At 46.9% G+C, this 17487-nt stretch overlaps 1 protein-coding gene across 1 annotated transcript in view; it reads left to right on the plus strand.

The window, feature by feature from the left end:
- The window catches only part of LOC134949046 (uncharacterized), a 161096-nt gene that overhangs the window by 75370 nt on the left and 68239 nt on the right, over nt 1–17487 (plus strand). The window contains exons 2-4 of the mRNA XM_063937387.1: nt 3040–6543; nt 6619–6720; nt 12657–12917. Of these exons, the coding sequence (XP_063793457.1) occupies nt 3141–6543; nt 6619–6720; nt 12657–12917 (3766 nt within the window). The 5' untranslated portion in view covers nt 3040–3140. The remainder of the gene's footprint in view (nt 1–3039; nt 6544–6618; nt 6721–12656; nt 12918–17487) is intronic.

Here is a 17487-nt window from a genome sequence, read left to right on the forward strand (position 1 = left end):
AGAACTTTTCAGTGGGATCTGCTGGACAAATGGTCCGGATCGCATCTTCAGATGCATCAGCGGATAACCCTATCTCCAAGGACAAGGGTATCTCTCCTGTGGTGGTTACAGAAGGCTCATCTTCTAGAGGGCCGCAGATTCGGCATTCAGGATTGGATGCTGGTAACCACGGATGCCAGCCTGAGAGGCTGGGGAGCAGTCACACAGGGAAGAAATTTCCAGGGCTTGTGATCAAGCATGGAAACGTCTCTTCACATAAATATCCTAGAGCTAAGGGCCATTTACAATGCCCTAAGTCAAGCAAGGCCTCTGCTTCAGGGTCAACCGGTATTGATCCAGTCGGACAACATCACGGCTGTCGCCCACGTAAACAGACAGGGCGGCACAAGAAGCAGGAGGGCAATGGCCGAAGCTGCAAGGATTCTCCGCTGGGCGGAAAATCATTTGATAGCACTGTCAGCAGTGTTCATTCCGGGAGTGGACAACTGGGAAGCAGACTTCCTCAGCAGACACGACCTTCTCCCGGGGGAGTGGGGACTTCATCCAGAAGTCTTCCAAGTGATTGTAAACCGTTGGGAAAAACCAAAGGTGGACATGATGGCGTCCCGTCTCAACAAGAAATTGGACAGATATTGCGCCAGGTCAAGGGACCCTCAGGCAATAGCGGTGGACGCTCTGGTAACTCCGTGGGTGTTCCAGTCGGTATATGTGTTCCCTCCTCTTCCTCTCATACCAAAAGTACCGAGAATCATAAGAAGGAGAGGAGTAAGAACGATACTCGTGGCTCCGGATTGGCCAAGAAGAACTTGGTACCCAGAGCTGCAAGAGATGCTCACGGAGGACCCGTGGCCTCTACCTCTAAGGAAGGACCTGCTCCAGCAGGGACCTTGTCTGTTCCAAGACTTACCGCGGCTGCGTTTGACGGCATGGCGGTTGAACGCCGGATCCTGAAGGAAAAAGGCATTCCAGATGAAGTCATCCCTACCCTGATCAAGGCCAGGAAGGATGTAACTGCAAAACATTATCATCGCATTTGGCGAAAATATGTTGCGTGGTGTGAGGCCAAGAAGGCCCCTACGGAGGAATTTCAACTGGGTCGTTTCCTACATTTCCTGCAAGCAGGATTGTCTATGGGCCTAAAATTAGGATCCATTAAGGTTCAAATTTCGGCCCTGTCGATCTTCTTCCAGAAAGAACTGGCTTCAGTGCCTGAAGTTCAGACGTTTGTCAAAGGGGTACTGCATATACAGCCTCCTTTTGTGCCTCCAGTGGCACCTTGGGATCTCAATGTAGTTTTAGGGTTCCTAAAATCACATTGGTTTGAACCACTTGCCACAGTGGATTTGAAATATCTCACATGGAAAGTGGTAATGCTGTTGGCCCTGGCTTCAGCCAGGCACGTATCAGAATTGGCGGCTTTATCCTATAAAAGCCCTTACCTGATATTTCATTCGGATAGGGCGGAATTGAGGACTCGTCCTCAATTTCTCCCTAAGGTGGTTTCAGCGTTTCACATGAATCAACCTATTGTGGTACCTGTGGCTACTAGGGACTTGGAGGACTCCAAGTTGCTGGACGTAGTCAGGGCCCTGAAAATATGTTTCCAGGACGGCTGGAGTCAGAAAATCTGACTCGCTGTTTATACTGTATGCACCCAACAAGCTGGGTGCTCCTGCTTCTAAGCAGACGATTGCTCGTTGGATTTGTAGTACAATTCAACTTGCACATTCTGTGGCAGGCCTGCCACAGCCAAAATCTGTAAAAGCCCATTCCACAAGGAAGGTGGGCTCATCTTGGGCGGCTGCCCGAGGGGTCTCTGCTTTACAACTTTGCCGAGCAGCTACTTGGTCAGGGGCAAACACGTTTGCTAAATTCTACAAATTTGATACCCTGGCTGAGGAGGACCTGGAGTTCTCTCATTCGGTGCTGCAGAGTCATCCGCACTCTCCCGCCCGTTTGGGAGCTTTGGTATAATCCCCATGGTCCTTACGGAGTTCCCAGCATCCACTAGGACGTCAGAGAAAATAAGAATTTACTTACCGATAATTCTATTTCTCATAGTCCGTAGTGGATGCTGGGCGCCCATCCCAAGTGCGGATTGTCTGCAATACTTGTATATAGTTATTGTTACAAACAAATCGGGTTGTTTATTGTTGGAAGACATCTTTTCAGAGGCTCCTACGGTTATCATACTGTTAACTGGGTTCAGATCACGAGTTGTACGGTGTGATTGGTGTGGCTGGTATGAGTCTTACCCGGGATTCAAGATCCTTCCTTATTATGTACGCTCGTCCGGGCACAGTATCTTAACTGAGGCTTGGAGGAGGGTCATAGGGGGAGGAGCCAGTGCACACCAGCTAGTCTAAAGCTTTTACTTTTTGTGCCCAGTCTCCTGCGGAGCCGCTATTCCCCATGGTCCTTACGGAGTTCCCAGCATCCACTACGGACTATGAGAAATAGAATTATCGGTAAGTAAATTCTTATTTTTCAGAGATTTTTTATTTGGGGTCATCTTAAGCTATAAGCCGCAATACTCAAAATTATAACAAATGAAGGCTTTAAATATCTCACTTTGCATGTAATGGGTCTATATAATATATACTGGTTTCACCTTTGAGTTGAATTACTGAAATAAATGAATTTATGCACGATATTCTATTTTTGAGTTTCACCTGTACCTTAGCCTAAGGATTGGTATTTTTGTTTTATCATTGTACACACCACAATATTGGACAATAGGATATCTGAAGGCAGGGTCTGTATTTAAGAGGGTTGGCAGAACTCCTTTTATAGCAGTGTAAATGTAAGAAAACATTATTAAAACAATACGTTTCATGACCTAACTGAAGACAGAAATGAGCTAGAAACCAGACTCCATTACAAACTAAACCCTCTTAGCATTGTCTTGTGTAAATGCCATTAGATCCTTAAGCTGGTCATGACACATATCTGAGTGTACATGTTGCTATGACTGATGTGGCATGTGCACCAATTTATCTCTCTAAACAACTTTATCATTCATATACTTTCATTTTTCAGGTTTTACAAGAAATCTGAAATTAGAAACTTTAACCACTCTCCTTATGAACAAGTGACGTTGGTATTCCAACCTGGAGGGACCTACACGAAAAGCAACTTTGATGCCAGTTGGCACAAAGGATCCTGTGCATCAGCTGCGGCGTATGGTGCTGAAGGACATAAAGAATGACCCAGATTTGAGTGCTGGATCGCAACCCTCCTTGGCTTCAAGCAAAAGAAGAATGAGTGACCCAGAATGCATGTCTTCTCTACCACAAAAATCCAAATTTAGAAAAGGCATTCTGCAAAAAGGAGTAGACTATTGCTTGGCAGGTTATGATGGTGGGCAAAACATAATGAATATATGCTCTGACATCACAAATAGCTTGGATACTGGCACTGTGGCCCTCCAAAGTAAAGAGTTAAAAAAAAGTACTTTCTGTAAAGCAGAAAGCTCTCGTCGGGGAGAATCAAAGAATGACTATGGAATTGTCCCGACAGTTACAGCTCAAGAAAGTGTGCCACCTTTGCCACGTGAGATGAGATTATCATTTCCTGAAAAAAATTTGGCATCAAAACGGTTAAGCACTTCAGGGATGTTGATGCCTTATTTTGCAGACCCTACAATTTATAATGAAAATGAGGAGCCGGTGTCTGCTGAGCTCACAGCTGACAATAGTAACAAATTTTTCAGCACTCCAATGGCATCAAAACAAGTCAAGAAGAAACTTACTCCTGTCATGGAGTTGGATATTGAGTCCTATACTTCAGAGGAAAGGACAGGTAAAGACAATATATCCAGTAGGGATATCATTCACAAGAATTCCTATGTCCTGTCACCGGAAAGTCCTGCACAGACTCCCATATACAGAAGTTTTTTTGCTGCGGAGTGTGAAGAAATAGTTAACTGCATAGGGACCGTTGTGAAAAGTCCAGCCAAGCGGAAAGCGCATGAGTTGGATGTGTCTACCATTGATGCAGAACCTCCTCCCTATGATTGCACACCAATGAAATCAATGCTGGCCTGTGAAGTGGCCAGTATGATGCATTCACTGGACAACAGTCCTGTAATGGAGGGGATATCATTATTTGGGGAAAGCTTGCTGGATCTGGAAAGGATGGACCTTCAATTTAATGATTTAAATGTACCTGAATGCAACAAAAGTCAATCTTTGAGTAACTCTGGTATTGAAGGGATTTTTTATTTAAGTGGTGGACTGAATGGGAGCTGTAGTAAGAAAAGACAGAAGACTGAACAGCTTGTTAAGAATGAAAGTGCACCAAATTCTACATGCCAAACTGAGATGATGGGGCATTTAGTAAGAGTGACGGACCATTTCATACCTGAAATACTCCAAACGGTTAATAACAAAAAGACATGTGACCTTGAGTCTATAAGTGACTGTGCCAGTAACAATAATGGTTCAATTAACACCAAGCAAAGTCCAAAATTCCATTCTGAAGGGATCACTCTGGTTGGCACTACCCAAGTAATGAAGGTGGAGCACCGTATCAGTGACCACATAACTGAACCAGTTGTATTAATGCGGGATAATTTTGTTACTCTGAATAGCAAAGTGATGGAGCTCTCACCCAAAGACTTGGCCAATACAACACAGAATATAGCATTGGTGCATGAGGAGATCACCGTAGACAGTTCTATGCCGTTAAATGACAGAAGTGTGAGTAAACGGTGTTCAAATATTACACAGAAAACTCCTATCCACCTTACACTGGACACCACATCAATGCATAAGGAATTCACTACAGTAAATGCTACTCATGAAAATGAATCTGTGCCACAAACTTCAAACATCACACAGGACCTTTCATCCCTGCATGAGGAGATCAATATAGCAGATACCACTCGGGTGATTGATTTGGTGTCACAAACCTCTCCCAACATCACATATGAAGTTTCATCAATACATGAGGAAGTTGATACAGTCAATATAACACAGGTAATTGAAGTAGGACAACAGAATACCACACAGGACATTACATCAATGCATGAGGAGGTCACTGCAACCAATTCAACGCAGGTGATTGAAGTAGGACCGCAATCATCTACCAACCCCACACAGGACATTTCATCAATGCATGAAGTTGCTTCTTCTAAAACAACACATGTTATTGAAATAGAATCATCTGCTAACACCACACGGGACATTGTATCAATACACAAGGAGATACCTACAGGTCCTGGCATGGGAATAATGGACATAGTGCCACGGTTGTCTGCCAGTAATACAGAAGTTACTGCATGGCTACATGAGGTCGTTACAGCTGACACCACACAGGACATTCCATCAGTACATGAAGATTTCACTACAGCTAATACAACACAAGTTACTGAGTTAAGGCCACAATCCTCTACCAACACCACACAGGACATTGTATCATTACATGAAGAGAACCCTACAGCCCATCACTTACAAATAATGGGAGTGGTGCCGCAGTTGACTGCCAGTAATACAGCAGTTACTGCATTGGTGGATGAATTCATTACAGTCAACAAAGCAGATGACCTTCAGGTTGCTTCTGAAGCTTCAGCTAACGGAACACAGGCTACTCCTTCAATACTCAATGAGGTCATAATGAATACCGAAGAGAATGTTGATAGCCCGTCTATCCTCCACCCACAAAACAGTTTAAAACTCAAATCAAATGTGACACAGATGCCAGAGTCTGGAGAAGACCAAACTCTGGAAATGTATATGGCTTGTGGGGCAACTGATAATGGCACACTACTTGGCACTCAGAGCAAACCCAATATTACAGAAGGAGCATTGTTAAATACAGTTGAAGAAAAATGCTATAAAAGTGTTGTAGTGTTAGCTTCCTTACAGAATGAAGTAGATGCCTGCAAGGAATCAAATGTTTATCCATTGCTCTCAGAATCTTGTACCATGATTCAGGAAGAAGAAAATGTCCAAGATGTGAGTGTCTTTTCTGCTGGGTCACACTCTTTTGTCACCTCCACGCCTGTGCCAGGTTATAATAACTTTCAGTTTCAGAAACCATGCCAAGATTCTGTGCCCCAGGACCCCAAAGTGTCCCTTGGCGCTGTATCAGGGGATTCTACAAACAAAGTTCCAGTGCAACAGGGGATTACCACGCAGCCCATGTCTCTGGGAACACAGGCATTGAATAACAGCCAGAATAAACCAATATCAAGGCGCTCATTGCTCCCACCCTATACAGGAAGATGTATACGTCCTCCCTCAGGGCTAATACCCAGACAAATCCCTCCTCCAACATCTGGCATTCCTTCTGCACGACGGTCTTTAGCTCTGTTCAATACCACAGGTCAGAATCCTGTAAAGGAGCCAATGTTATCTAAAAATGCACCAACGGGAATCCCTGGCAGGGGAATTATACGGCCATCACTGGCTCGCCAAAGTTTGCCAAGAGTTGGCCCCGGAAACTTAAAGCAAGCCACAGAGGGGGCAGGAGCAAGCATAATGGCAGACAAGTTTAAAGGAAGCCGCTTTAGGACTCCCAAAGCTGTCCCTACAAAGGACAGTAAGTAAATATAGAGATTGTGACTTCTAGATCAAAATGAATTTATATCAATACTTATTTTCTTGTCTTCCACAGAAGTAAGAACTGGACCGCAGAACCCAAGACTTTCATCTCTACACCCACCCCTGCTACAACATTCTCAGAAAGTTTCTGCAAAATTGGAATCCAATATTTCATGTGAGAAGTAGCCAATTGAAATAAAGCTGGGAGTTCAATGTAGAGTTCTGTAGATGTTTGTGGTGTTTCTGACAGCTTGGTATAAAACTTCCTGGTAGCCTGTTTGTACATTAGAGAAACAGACCTCGAGTATAGATTTCTGTTTTTCTGCAGCGGGGTACACTGGGTTCCACAGGGAATTAACATCAGGGGTGTAGAGTAGGATCTTAATCTGAGGCACCAACAGGCTAAAGATTTGACTGTTCCCAGATGCTCAGCGCTGCCTCCTCTATAATCCTGCCTCCGTGCACAGGAGCTCAGTTTGTAAGTTGGTGCCTGCAGTGCAGGCAGCTAACTGACGGGGCTGCTCCAGCAGCCCTGAAAAGAGCTTTTTAAAGTGAAGAAACAAGTCTTCAAGGGCTGCAGCAGTGGCACTATATGTGCTAGATGTCATTCTGACATCTCCTGCTGCAGCTCCATCACCTCCCCCAGCGGCGCTGTATACTCCCGTGTCCCTGGTTGCCGGGTACTTACAGCGGAGGCTCCGGTTCTCTACATCAGGCACACGCCAACCACCGCTCTCGGATTGCATGGCCGCACTCGGAGTAGGTAAGAGGGTCCCCCAGGCGGGACCTGCTGGAATCGCGATTCGGTGCGGCCAGTGGGAGGCGAGACGTGCACGCTGTCGTGGACACTGTGGTAGTACATTGACCCCACTAGACTACTAGGGCAGGGGCGCAGGTCGGTTTTACTAAAAACCGTTTACATATGGCCCACAGTACCAGGTGATGAAGTCCAGCAAGGGGATAAGGCTCTGCCTTTAACCCCAGCTCCAGGGCACCATTTAGAGTAAAAGTTCCCGCCCTGGAGCTGCATCTCTCTCTCCCTCACTCCCGGTCAGCGTTTGGGCGCCATCTTAACATGCTGAGTTGATCCTGGGACTGTTTGGGCAAAGCCTCCTCTGTAAAGCCACTGCATGTCAGCGCTGTGCGTTTTACATGACGCTTAAGTATTCTACATGTCTGTTGACAATGTTAGTTAAGAAACAGTGCATTATTTCAGGGTTATGTACTACAAGTACCCTGTGACATACATCCAGCCTTTTCTGTGCATTGATATATTTATTGATCTGTGTAGCTTCACTTAGTATTACTTAGTATTGCTAGTCCAGTGCAGTTTTATTGCTTGTCATAATTTCTGCATTGTACATGTGACTGTGTGTGCGTGCATATAGCTGCTGCGTGATTTCTATTCCGTGTATCTCCCTCAGATTGCTATCCCTATATTCTGTACCCTGAGGGGGCTAAGTGCGTCAGGGTTATTTGATATAGGTATTTCACAGGATATACTTGTGTATTCTCTGTGATTTTCAGTCACTATATACCTCTTGAATCCTCTGTTTGTGCTATCACAGGGGGGTTCTTGATTAGGTATTATACTGCTGATATTGTACTGTTGCTCGTGGTTCATGCTTTCATATGTCTGCTTCAAGGGGCGAAGGTTCTGCGGCTGATCCCACTGTGTGGTGGTGACGCTACAGATACATTGGAGGAAAACATAGCAGTGGAGGGTTCAGGTTCTGGGGGCTTCCTGCCCCCCAGTAGGGCTGTAGCAACAGGGGTCCATAATGACCCACCTTGGGCTACTTGTTCCAGACACTTCGTCTGATGAAGATGGCGTATATACTGACCCCTCAGACACTGACCCGGATGTTTCTGATGGGGAATCTTTCGCAGGTGGATGTACCTGACTTATTTGGAGGCTCAGGCTGATTCTTCAAATTGATGATGACCCAGAACCTGTTACCTCTAAGAAACCGAATAGGTTTAAACGTCAGAAGGTTATTAAACAAGTTTTGCCTCATTCTGACCACTTAGTAGACATACGTCGGGAATCCTGGGAAAATCCAGGAAAGAAATTCACACCTCACAAAAAGATGCTGGCTCTCTATCCCCTCGCTGCAGAGCGAAGTAAGAATTCAGAAACGCCACCGCCAGTGTATTTACAAATGGCGCAGCTGGTAGTGTCAACTGCTCTGCCTGTAACTACCGTCACCTCTCTGAAAGAACCGACAGATAAGCATGTGGAGGGTTGCTTAACGGCTATTTACACCCTCGCAGGAGCTATGCATCGTCCCCTTATTGAAGCTACTTGGGCTGCAGAAGCTATTGAAGCGTGGGCTCAGAAGGTGGAAGCAGAGCTGCAGTCCAACTTTACTGCTAATGCTAGACAATGCCTCTCGTGTATTGTCACAGCATCTCATTACATTAAGGAGGCGGCTTCTGATGCCGGTATTCTGGCGGCCAAGGTTTCTACTACGTCCATTTTGGCTTGCTGGATTCTCTGGTTACGGTCCTGGTCTGTGGATCTAGACTCTAAGAAAACCCTGGAGGTGCTCCCTTTTTAAGGGAGACATTCTTTTTGGAGAGGACCTCAACAAGATTGTGGCTGACAGCCTCTGCTAAGACTGCGTGTCTACCTAGTACTGTTCCTTCGGTCCCGAAGGTTAAGAGTACTTCCTTTTGTCCTCCAGGTAAAGCAAAGGGTCAGGCTCACCCAAAACAGGCTCGCACTTCCAAAATCACTAAGCCTAAACGTGCCTAGGCTGCCCTTCAGTCTGCTTCCAAATCAGACAAGCCTGCTGCATGACTGGGCGGGCCTCCCTCTAGGGGATCCCAGGGTGGGAGGCCGACTTCTAAGGTTTACCCAGGAATGGTTGAAGACCACTTCAGACGCCTGGGTGCGGGAAGTAGTCACTCACGGGTACGCCATATCCTTCAAGAATCGTCCCCCCTCATCGATTTTGCATGACAGACATCCCTTCAGATCAGGGGAAGGCAAAAACTCTTCATTTGGTGGTAAAATCCCTCCTGGACACAGGAGTAGTAGTATCGGTGCCTCTGGCTCAGTCAAGAGGGTACTATCCACCGCTGTTCCTAGTCCCGAAACCGAATGGTTCCCCATTGCCCATTCTCAACCTCGAGTCCTTCAACAAATTGAGTCTCCAAGTTTTGGATGGAAACTCTTCGCTCTATTGTTCTGACTTTGGAGTCTGGGGACTATATGGTCTCCCTGGACATTCCTATTGCCATGTCGCATCAGCAGTACCTGTGGTTTGCGATTGGCAAGCTCCATTATCAATTTCGGGCTTTACCTTTTGGTTTGACCATGGCACCGCGATTCTTCGAAGGTCATGGCAGTAATGACTACTTTACTCCGGTGTCGGGATCCTACCGTATCTGGATGACTTGCTGATCCTGGCGACTTCCCCAGAAATTCTCCTCCGTCGTCTGGATCTGATGGTCCAGTTTCTGCAAGCCCACGGGTGGCTCATCAACTGGAAGAAATCCTCCTTGGTCCCTGCTCAGAGCATGGTGCACCTGGGGGCATTGTTGGACACTCACAACCAGCGGTAGTTCTTGCCTCGGGAGAAGGTCCTGAACCTTCAGGACAGAATTCAATGCTTCCACTCTCTTGTCCGCGAGTGTCTATTCACTCAGTAATGCACGTACTAGGCCTCATGGTGTTGGCTTTCGACATAGTGGAGTACGCTCAATTTCATTCCCATCCTCTGCAGAAGCTAATTCTTGCCAAGTGGGATGGCCTGCCGCATCGGATCAGATCTCAAATGATCTCATTGTCTCCGGAGGTTCGTCTGTCCCTGAACTGGTGGCTCCAGGACCAACGATTGAGCAGGGGTCGTCCCTTCTGGATCTCCAACTGGGTCCTTCTGACGATGGATGCCAGTTTGAGGGTTTGGGGCGCGGTGTTGGAGCAACACACTCTTCAGGGTCGGTGGACCAAGGAGGAGTTTCTCCTCCCGATAAACATTCTGGATTTGCGGGCAGTATTCAATGCTGTGAACCTGGCCTGTATCTGATACAGAACAGGCCTGTTCAAGTACAGCTGGACAACGCCACCACTGTGGCGTACACAAATCATCAAGGCGGCACTCAAAGCTGCATGGCAATGATGAAAGTGTCAAGGATTCTTCAGTGGGCGGAACACTATCTACCAGGCATTACAGCGTTGTTCATTCCGGGGGTCCTCAACTGGTTAGTGGACTTCCTTAGTCGTCTGGACGTACATGCCGGAGAGTGGAGCTTCCATCCAGAAGTATTTCAACTCCTAGTGAACAAGTAGGGCCTACCAGATGTAGACCTGATGGCGTGTCGACACAATCACAAGGTTTCGGTCTTCGGAGCAAGGACAAGGGATTCTCAAGCGGCATTCGTGGACGCACTGGCAATTCCGTGGAACTTTTGGCTGCTGTAAGTGTTCCCTCCAGTGTCTCTTCTGCCCAGGGTGATAAGGAGGAATCCTGCTTCTGATTGCTCCAGCATGGCCCAGACGACATCGATTCCCACAGTAAAGGGTCTTTCGATAGAGCGTCCTTTTCTTCTACTTCCACAACACCCAGACCTCCTCATTCAGGGCCCTTGTGTATACCAGGATTTGGACCGGCTGGCTTTGACGGCGTGGATCTTGAAGCTTCCGTTCTGGGGCCAAAGGATTTTCTGAGGCTGTCATTCAAACCATGTTAAAGGCCCGTAAACCGGATTCTGCTCGGATTTATCATAGGGTCTGGAATTCTTACTTTTCTTGGTGCGCAGCGAACATTCATGATGCTTACACATTTAGTAGGAAGGCCAAAAGTTTGTCCGTACAACGGGGCCTGGACTTGGGCCTTCGTCTGACCTCCATCAAGGTTAATATTTCTGCCTTGTCGGTGTGGTTTCTGAGAAATTGCGACTTTGCCTGATGTTCATACATTCACTCACGGTGTGTTACGGATTCAACCTCCCTATATCCTGCCTGTGGCTCCTTGGGATTTGTCAGTGGTTTTGGAGGCTTTGCAAGAGTCTCCATTTGAACCTCCTGAGTCTGCGGACCTTAAGTGGCTTACTCTTAAGGTTTTGTTTCTGCTGGCTATTGCTTCTGCTAGACGGGTTTCGGATTTGAGTGCCTTATCCTGTAGGTCTCCCTTTCTGATTTTTCACCGTGACCGGGCAGTCCTTCGGACATGCCCTTGTTATCTACCTAAGGTGGTGTCGTCTTTCCACCTTAACCAAGAGATTGTGGTTCCACCCTTTATCTCTCCTGAATTGTCATCCAAAGAGTGGTCTTTGGACGTGGTACAGGCTCTCCGTATCTATGTGACGAGGACAGCTTCCATTCGGAAGTCTGATTCTCTTTGTACATTTTTGGCTTTCACAAATGTGCCTGGTCTGCTAATAAACAGACCTTGGCCGGATGGATTAGAATGGTGATTGCACATGCTTATGTACAGGCTGGCCTTCCAGCTCCTGCTACCATCATAGCCTATTCTACTGTTGGACCTTCTTGGGTGGCCCGCCGTGGTGCGACCTTTGAATAATTGTGCAAGGCGGCTACGTGGTCCTCAGTGAACATGTTCATAAGCTTCTATGCTTTCGATACTTCTGCCTCCTTTGGATGCCGGGTTCTTGTGCCCGCTACAGTGCGTCGCCTCCCATGAGGAACTGCTTTAGGACATCCCCGATGTTATTCCCCGTGGAACCCAGTGTACCCTGCTGCAGAAAAGGATATTTATGGTAAGAACTTACCATTGTTTAATCTTTCTGCGAGCTACACTGGGTTCCACAGGGCGCCCACCCTGACGCACTTGGCTTCTTTGGGTTTGTATGGCATTAGCCGCTGATACCTTCTGTCGTGAGAATGTGGTGTACGTGGCTACTAACAGTTGTCTCTTTTGCCTGCTACTGCATTGGACTGTTTAATGAAACTGAGCTCCTGTGCACAGAGGTGGGGTTATAGAGGAGGCGGTGCTGAGTATCTTGAACGGTCAAAGCTTTAGCCTGTTGGTGCCCCGGATCAAGATCCTACTCTACATCCCCGATGTTGTTCCCTGGGGAACCCAGTGTACCTCGCAGGAAGATTTAACAACTGTAAGTTCTTAACATAAATCCTTTTTTCAGGGTTACCTGTAAAGAAAACTATTACAGCACTAGAGTCACGCAAGGTAACTGGTTCCATGAAATGTGAGAGTGTGTCTGCAAAATCTTCCACAACACGGATTCCTCCATCTGCAGCAAATCTAAATGAAGCTGCCTTCCTCCAAGGTGGTGTGAAATCTAGCTCTTCAAGTCTGGTTGAGCAAGTTACTGAGAACCAGGAAAACCTTGATATCCCCATATCTGCATTAGAAGCAAGTGCAAGCCTTCCAGCCACCACATCTGGTACGTTATAAATTTGCTGCTTGTAATACAGTGGCCTGGGACTAGCACACTTGTTATAAAATCAAGGATATGGGGAATTTCCTATAAATACTGTATATACAAATGTGTGGACTCTGCACTGCCAATTGCTCCTTTCTTCTACCTTCAATTAAATCTGAACTAGATACTTGGAACAAGTAGACTAAGAATAAGCTTATATAGAAAAGTAGGCCTTAGAGAGATCTGGATGGAGATTTGGAAGGGTGGGTACCAGTTCACAAATGTGCAACTTCTTGTCTGGTTTTGCCAGACCCTTTCAGAGGTTCATAGAGACCTGGGGAATGCCCAAAATAAGAGCCCCAACCCTTTTTCTTAAAACCAAAAATACATTAAACGTACATTCCAAATGTATTTTAAATTGATTTTCATGCTTAACTTTATTAAAATGTTCAAATAAAATACTATATACATATACTGATTAACTCTATTATTGAAGATTTCAAATTAGAAGTGCTTTCCTAGCTTAGAAGCTAGGTTTGAACTTTTATTACCTATAAATTGCCAAATTAGCAAGTGTGTGTATATATGTGTATATGTATTATTCTCTCTAACGTCCTAGAGGATGCTGGGGACTCCGTAAGGACCATGGGGATAGACTGGCTCCGCAGGAGACATGGGCACTTTAAGAAAATTTAGTTCCTGGTGTGCACTGGCTCCTCCCTCTGTGCCCCTCCTCCAGATCTCAGTTTGATACTGTGCCCAGATGAGCTGGGTGCTTTTCAGTGAGCTCTCCTGAGTTTACTGATAGAAAGTATTTTGTTAGGTTTTTTATTTTCAGGGAGCTCTGCTGGCAACAGACTCCCTGCTTCGAGGGACTGAGGGGAGAGAAGCAGCCCTACTCTCTGAAGCTAGGTCCTGCTTCTTAGGCTACTGGACACCATTAGCTCCAGATGGATTGGTACGCAGGATCTCACCCTCGCCGTCCGTCCCAGAGCCGCGCCGCCGTCCCCCTCGCAGAGCCGGAAGATAGAAGCCGGGTGAGTATGAGAAGAAAAGAAGACTTCACAGGCGGCAGAAGACTTCATGATCTTCACTAGAGGTAACGCACAGCACTGCAGCTGTGCGCCATTGCTCCACACACCTCACATACTCCGGTCACTGTAAGGGCGCAGGGGGGCGCCCTGGGCAGCATTTGGGACCTCATATTGGCAAAAAGAACACACACACATATATATATATATATATATATATATATATATATATATATATATATATATATATATATATATATATATATATATACACACACACACACACACACACACACACACACACACACACACACACACACACACACACACACACACACACTGTATATATTTATGAGCCCCCGCCAAAATTACTGTTTAAGCGGGCGGCGGGGCTTCTCCCTCAGCACTCACCAGCGCCATTGTTTCTCCACAGCACCGCTGAGAGGAAGCTCCCCGGGCTCTCCCCTGCTGATACACGGTAGAAGAGGGTTGAAAAGAGAGGGGGGGGGCACATAATTAGGCGCTAAAACTATAACCTACAGCAGCTACCTGGTTAACATTAAGTTACTGTTATTCCTGGGATGATATAGCGCTGGGGTGTGTGCTGGCATACTCTCTCTCCCTCTCTCTCTCTCTCTCTCTCTCTCTCTCTCTCTCTCTCTCTCTCTCTCCAAAGGGCCTGGTGGAGGAACTGTCTTGTGTCGACATGTCTGATGAGGAAGGCTGTGTGGGAGAGGAGCGGGAGCAAATGAATGTGGTGTCTCCACCGACGGCGCCGACACCTGATTGGATGGATATGTGGAAGGTTTTAAATGATAATATTAATTCCTTGCATAAAAGATTTGACAAGGCTGATGCATTGGGGCAGTCAGGGTCTCAACCCATGCCTGACCCTATGTCGCAGGGACCGTCAGGGTCTCATAAGCGCCCACTATCCCAAATTGTTGACAGATACCGACATGGATTCTGACTCCAGTGTCGATTACGATGATGCAAAGTTACAGCCAAAATTGGCTAAATCCCTTCGATATATGATTATAGTAATAAAGGATGTTTTGCACATCAGAGGAAACCCCTGTCCCTGACACGAGGGTGTATATGTAAAAGGGAAAGAAGCCTGAAGTAATTTTGCCCCTCACACGAACTGAATGAGTTTATGTGAAAGCTTGGGAATCTCCAGATAAAAAACGGCAGATTTCCAAACTGATTCTTATGGCGTATCCTTTTCCACCAACGGATAGGTTACGATGGGAATCCTCCCCTAAGGTGGACAAAGCTTTAACACGCTTATCCAAAAAGGTAGCCCTGCTGTCCCAGGATGCGGCGGATCGCAAACAGGAGGTTACCCTGAAGTCCATTTATACAAATTCGGGTACCTTACTAAGGCCGGCAATTGCGTCGGCCTGGGTGTGTAGTGCTGTAGCGGCATGGACGGATACCTTATCTGAGGAATTGGATACCCTAGATAAGGATACTGTATTATTGACCCTGGGGCATATAAAAGACGCTGTCCTATGTATGAGATGCTCAGAGACATTAGTCTACTGGGTTCTAGAATAAACGCAATGTCGATTTCTGCCAGAAGGGTCCTGTGGACTCTGCAATGGACAGGTGATGCCGACTCAAAAAGGCATATGGAGAGTTTTACCTTACAGGGGTGAGGAATTGTTCGGGGAAGGTCTCTCTGACCTGGTCTCCACAGCTACAGCTGGAAAGTAAAAATTTTTGCTTTATGTTCCCTCACAGCCTAAGAGAGCACCGCATTATCAAATGCAGTCCTTTCGTTCACAAAGAAACAAAGTCCGATGTGCGTCCTTTCTTGCCAGAGGTAGGGGCAGAGGAAATAAGCTGCACAACGCAGCTAGTTCCCAGGAACCGAAGTCCTCACCGGCCTCTACAAAATCCACTGCATGACGCTGGGGCTCCACTGGCGGAGCAGGGCCCTGTGGGTGCACGTCTTCGGAATTTCAGCCACATGTGGGTTCACTTCCAGGTGGATCCTTGGGCAATAGAAATTGTGTCTCGGGGTTACAAGCTGGAATTCGAAGAGGTGCCTCTTCGCCGGTATTTCAAATTGGCCCTACAATCTTCCCCCCCCCCCCCCTCCCCAAGAGAGGGAGATAGTGTTAAACACAATACAAAAATTGTATCTTCAGCAGGTGGTGGTCAAGGTTCCCCTCCTTCAACAGGGAAGGGGTTATTATTCGACCATGTTTGTAGTCCTGAAACCGGACGGTTCGGTCAGACCCATATTGAATTTAAAATCTCTGAACCTATACTTGAAAAGGTTCAAGATGGAATCGCTAAGAGCGGTCATTGCAAGCCTGGAAGGGGGGGATTTTATGGTGTCACTGGACATAAAGGATGCATACCTCCATGTCCCCATTTATCCACCTCATCAGGCGTACCTAAGATTTGCGGTACAGGATTGTCATTACCAATTTCAGAGGTTGCCGTTTGGTCTTTCAACGGCCCTGAGGATTTTCACCAAGGTAATGGCAGAAATTATGGTGCTCCTGTAGAAGCAAGGTGTCACAATTATCCTGTACTTGGACGATCTCCTCATAAAAGCGAGATCAAGAGAGCAGTTGCTGAACAGCGTATCTTTCACTGAAAGTGTTACAGCAACACGGCTGGATTCTCAATATTCCAAAGTCGCAGTTGGTTCCTACGACTCGTCTGCCGTTCTTGGGCATGATTCTGGACACGGACCAGAAGAGGGTTTATCTCCCAATAGAGAAGGCCCAGGAACTCATGACTCTAGTCAAGAACCTATTGAAACCAAAACAGGTATCATTGCACTCGAGTCCTGGGAAAGATGGTGGTGTCATACGAGGCCATTCCCTTTGGCAGGTTCCATACGAGGACTTTCCAATGGGACCTACTGGACAAGTGGTCCAGGTCAGATGCATCGGTTGATCACCCTGTCCCCCAGGGCCAGGGTGTAACTACTGTGGTGGCTGCAAAGTGCTCACCTTCTCGAGGGCCGCAGATTCGGCATTCAGGACTAGATCCTGGTGACCACGGACGCAAGCCTCCGAGGTTGAGGAGCAGTCACCACAGGGAAGAAATTTCCAGGGTCTTTGGTCAAGTCAAGAGACTTGTCTTCACATCAACATCCTGGAGCTAAGGGCCATATACAACGCCCTACGTCAAGCGGAGACCTTACTTCGCGACCGACCAGTTCTGATCCAGTCAGACAACATCACTGCAGTGGCTCATGTAAACCGCCAATGCAGCACAAGGAGCAGAGTGGCAATGGCGGAAGCCACCAGAATTCTTCGCTGGGCGGAGAATCATGTAAGCACACTGTCAGCAGTGTTCATTCCAGGAGTGGACAACTGGGAAGCAGACTTCCTTAGCATACACGACCTACACCCGGGAGTATGGGGACTTCACCCAGAAGGCTTCGCACAGATTGTGAGTCGGTGGGAACTGCCACAGATAGACATGATGGCGCCCCGTCTCAACAAAAAGCTAGAGGTATTGCGCCAGGTCAAGAGACCCTCAGGCAGTAGCGGTAGACGCCCTAGTGACACCGTGGGTGTTCTGGTCAGTCT

The sequence above is a fragment of the Pseudophryne corroboree genome, chromosome 8 (assembly GCF_028390025.1).
Source record: "Pseudophryne corroboree isolate aPseCor3 chromosome 8, aPseCor3.hap2, whole genome shotgun sequence".
Taxonomy (NCBI): domain Eukaryota; kingdom Metazoa; phylum Chordata; class Amphibia; order Anura; family Myobatrachidae; genus Pseudophryne; species Pseudophryne corroboree.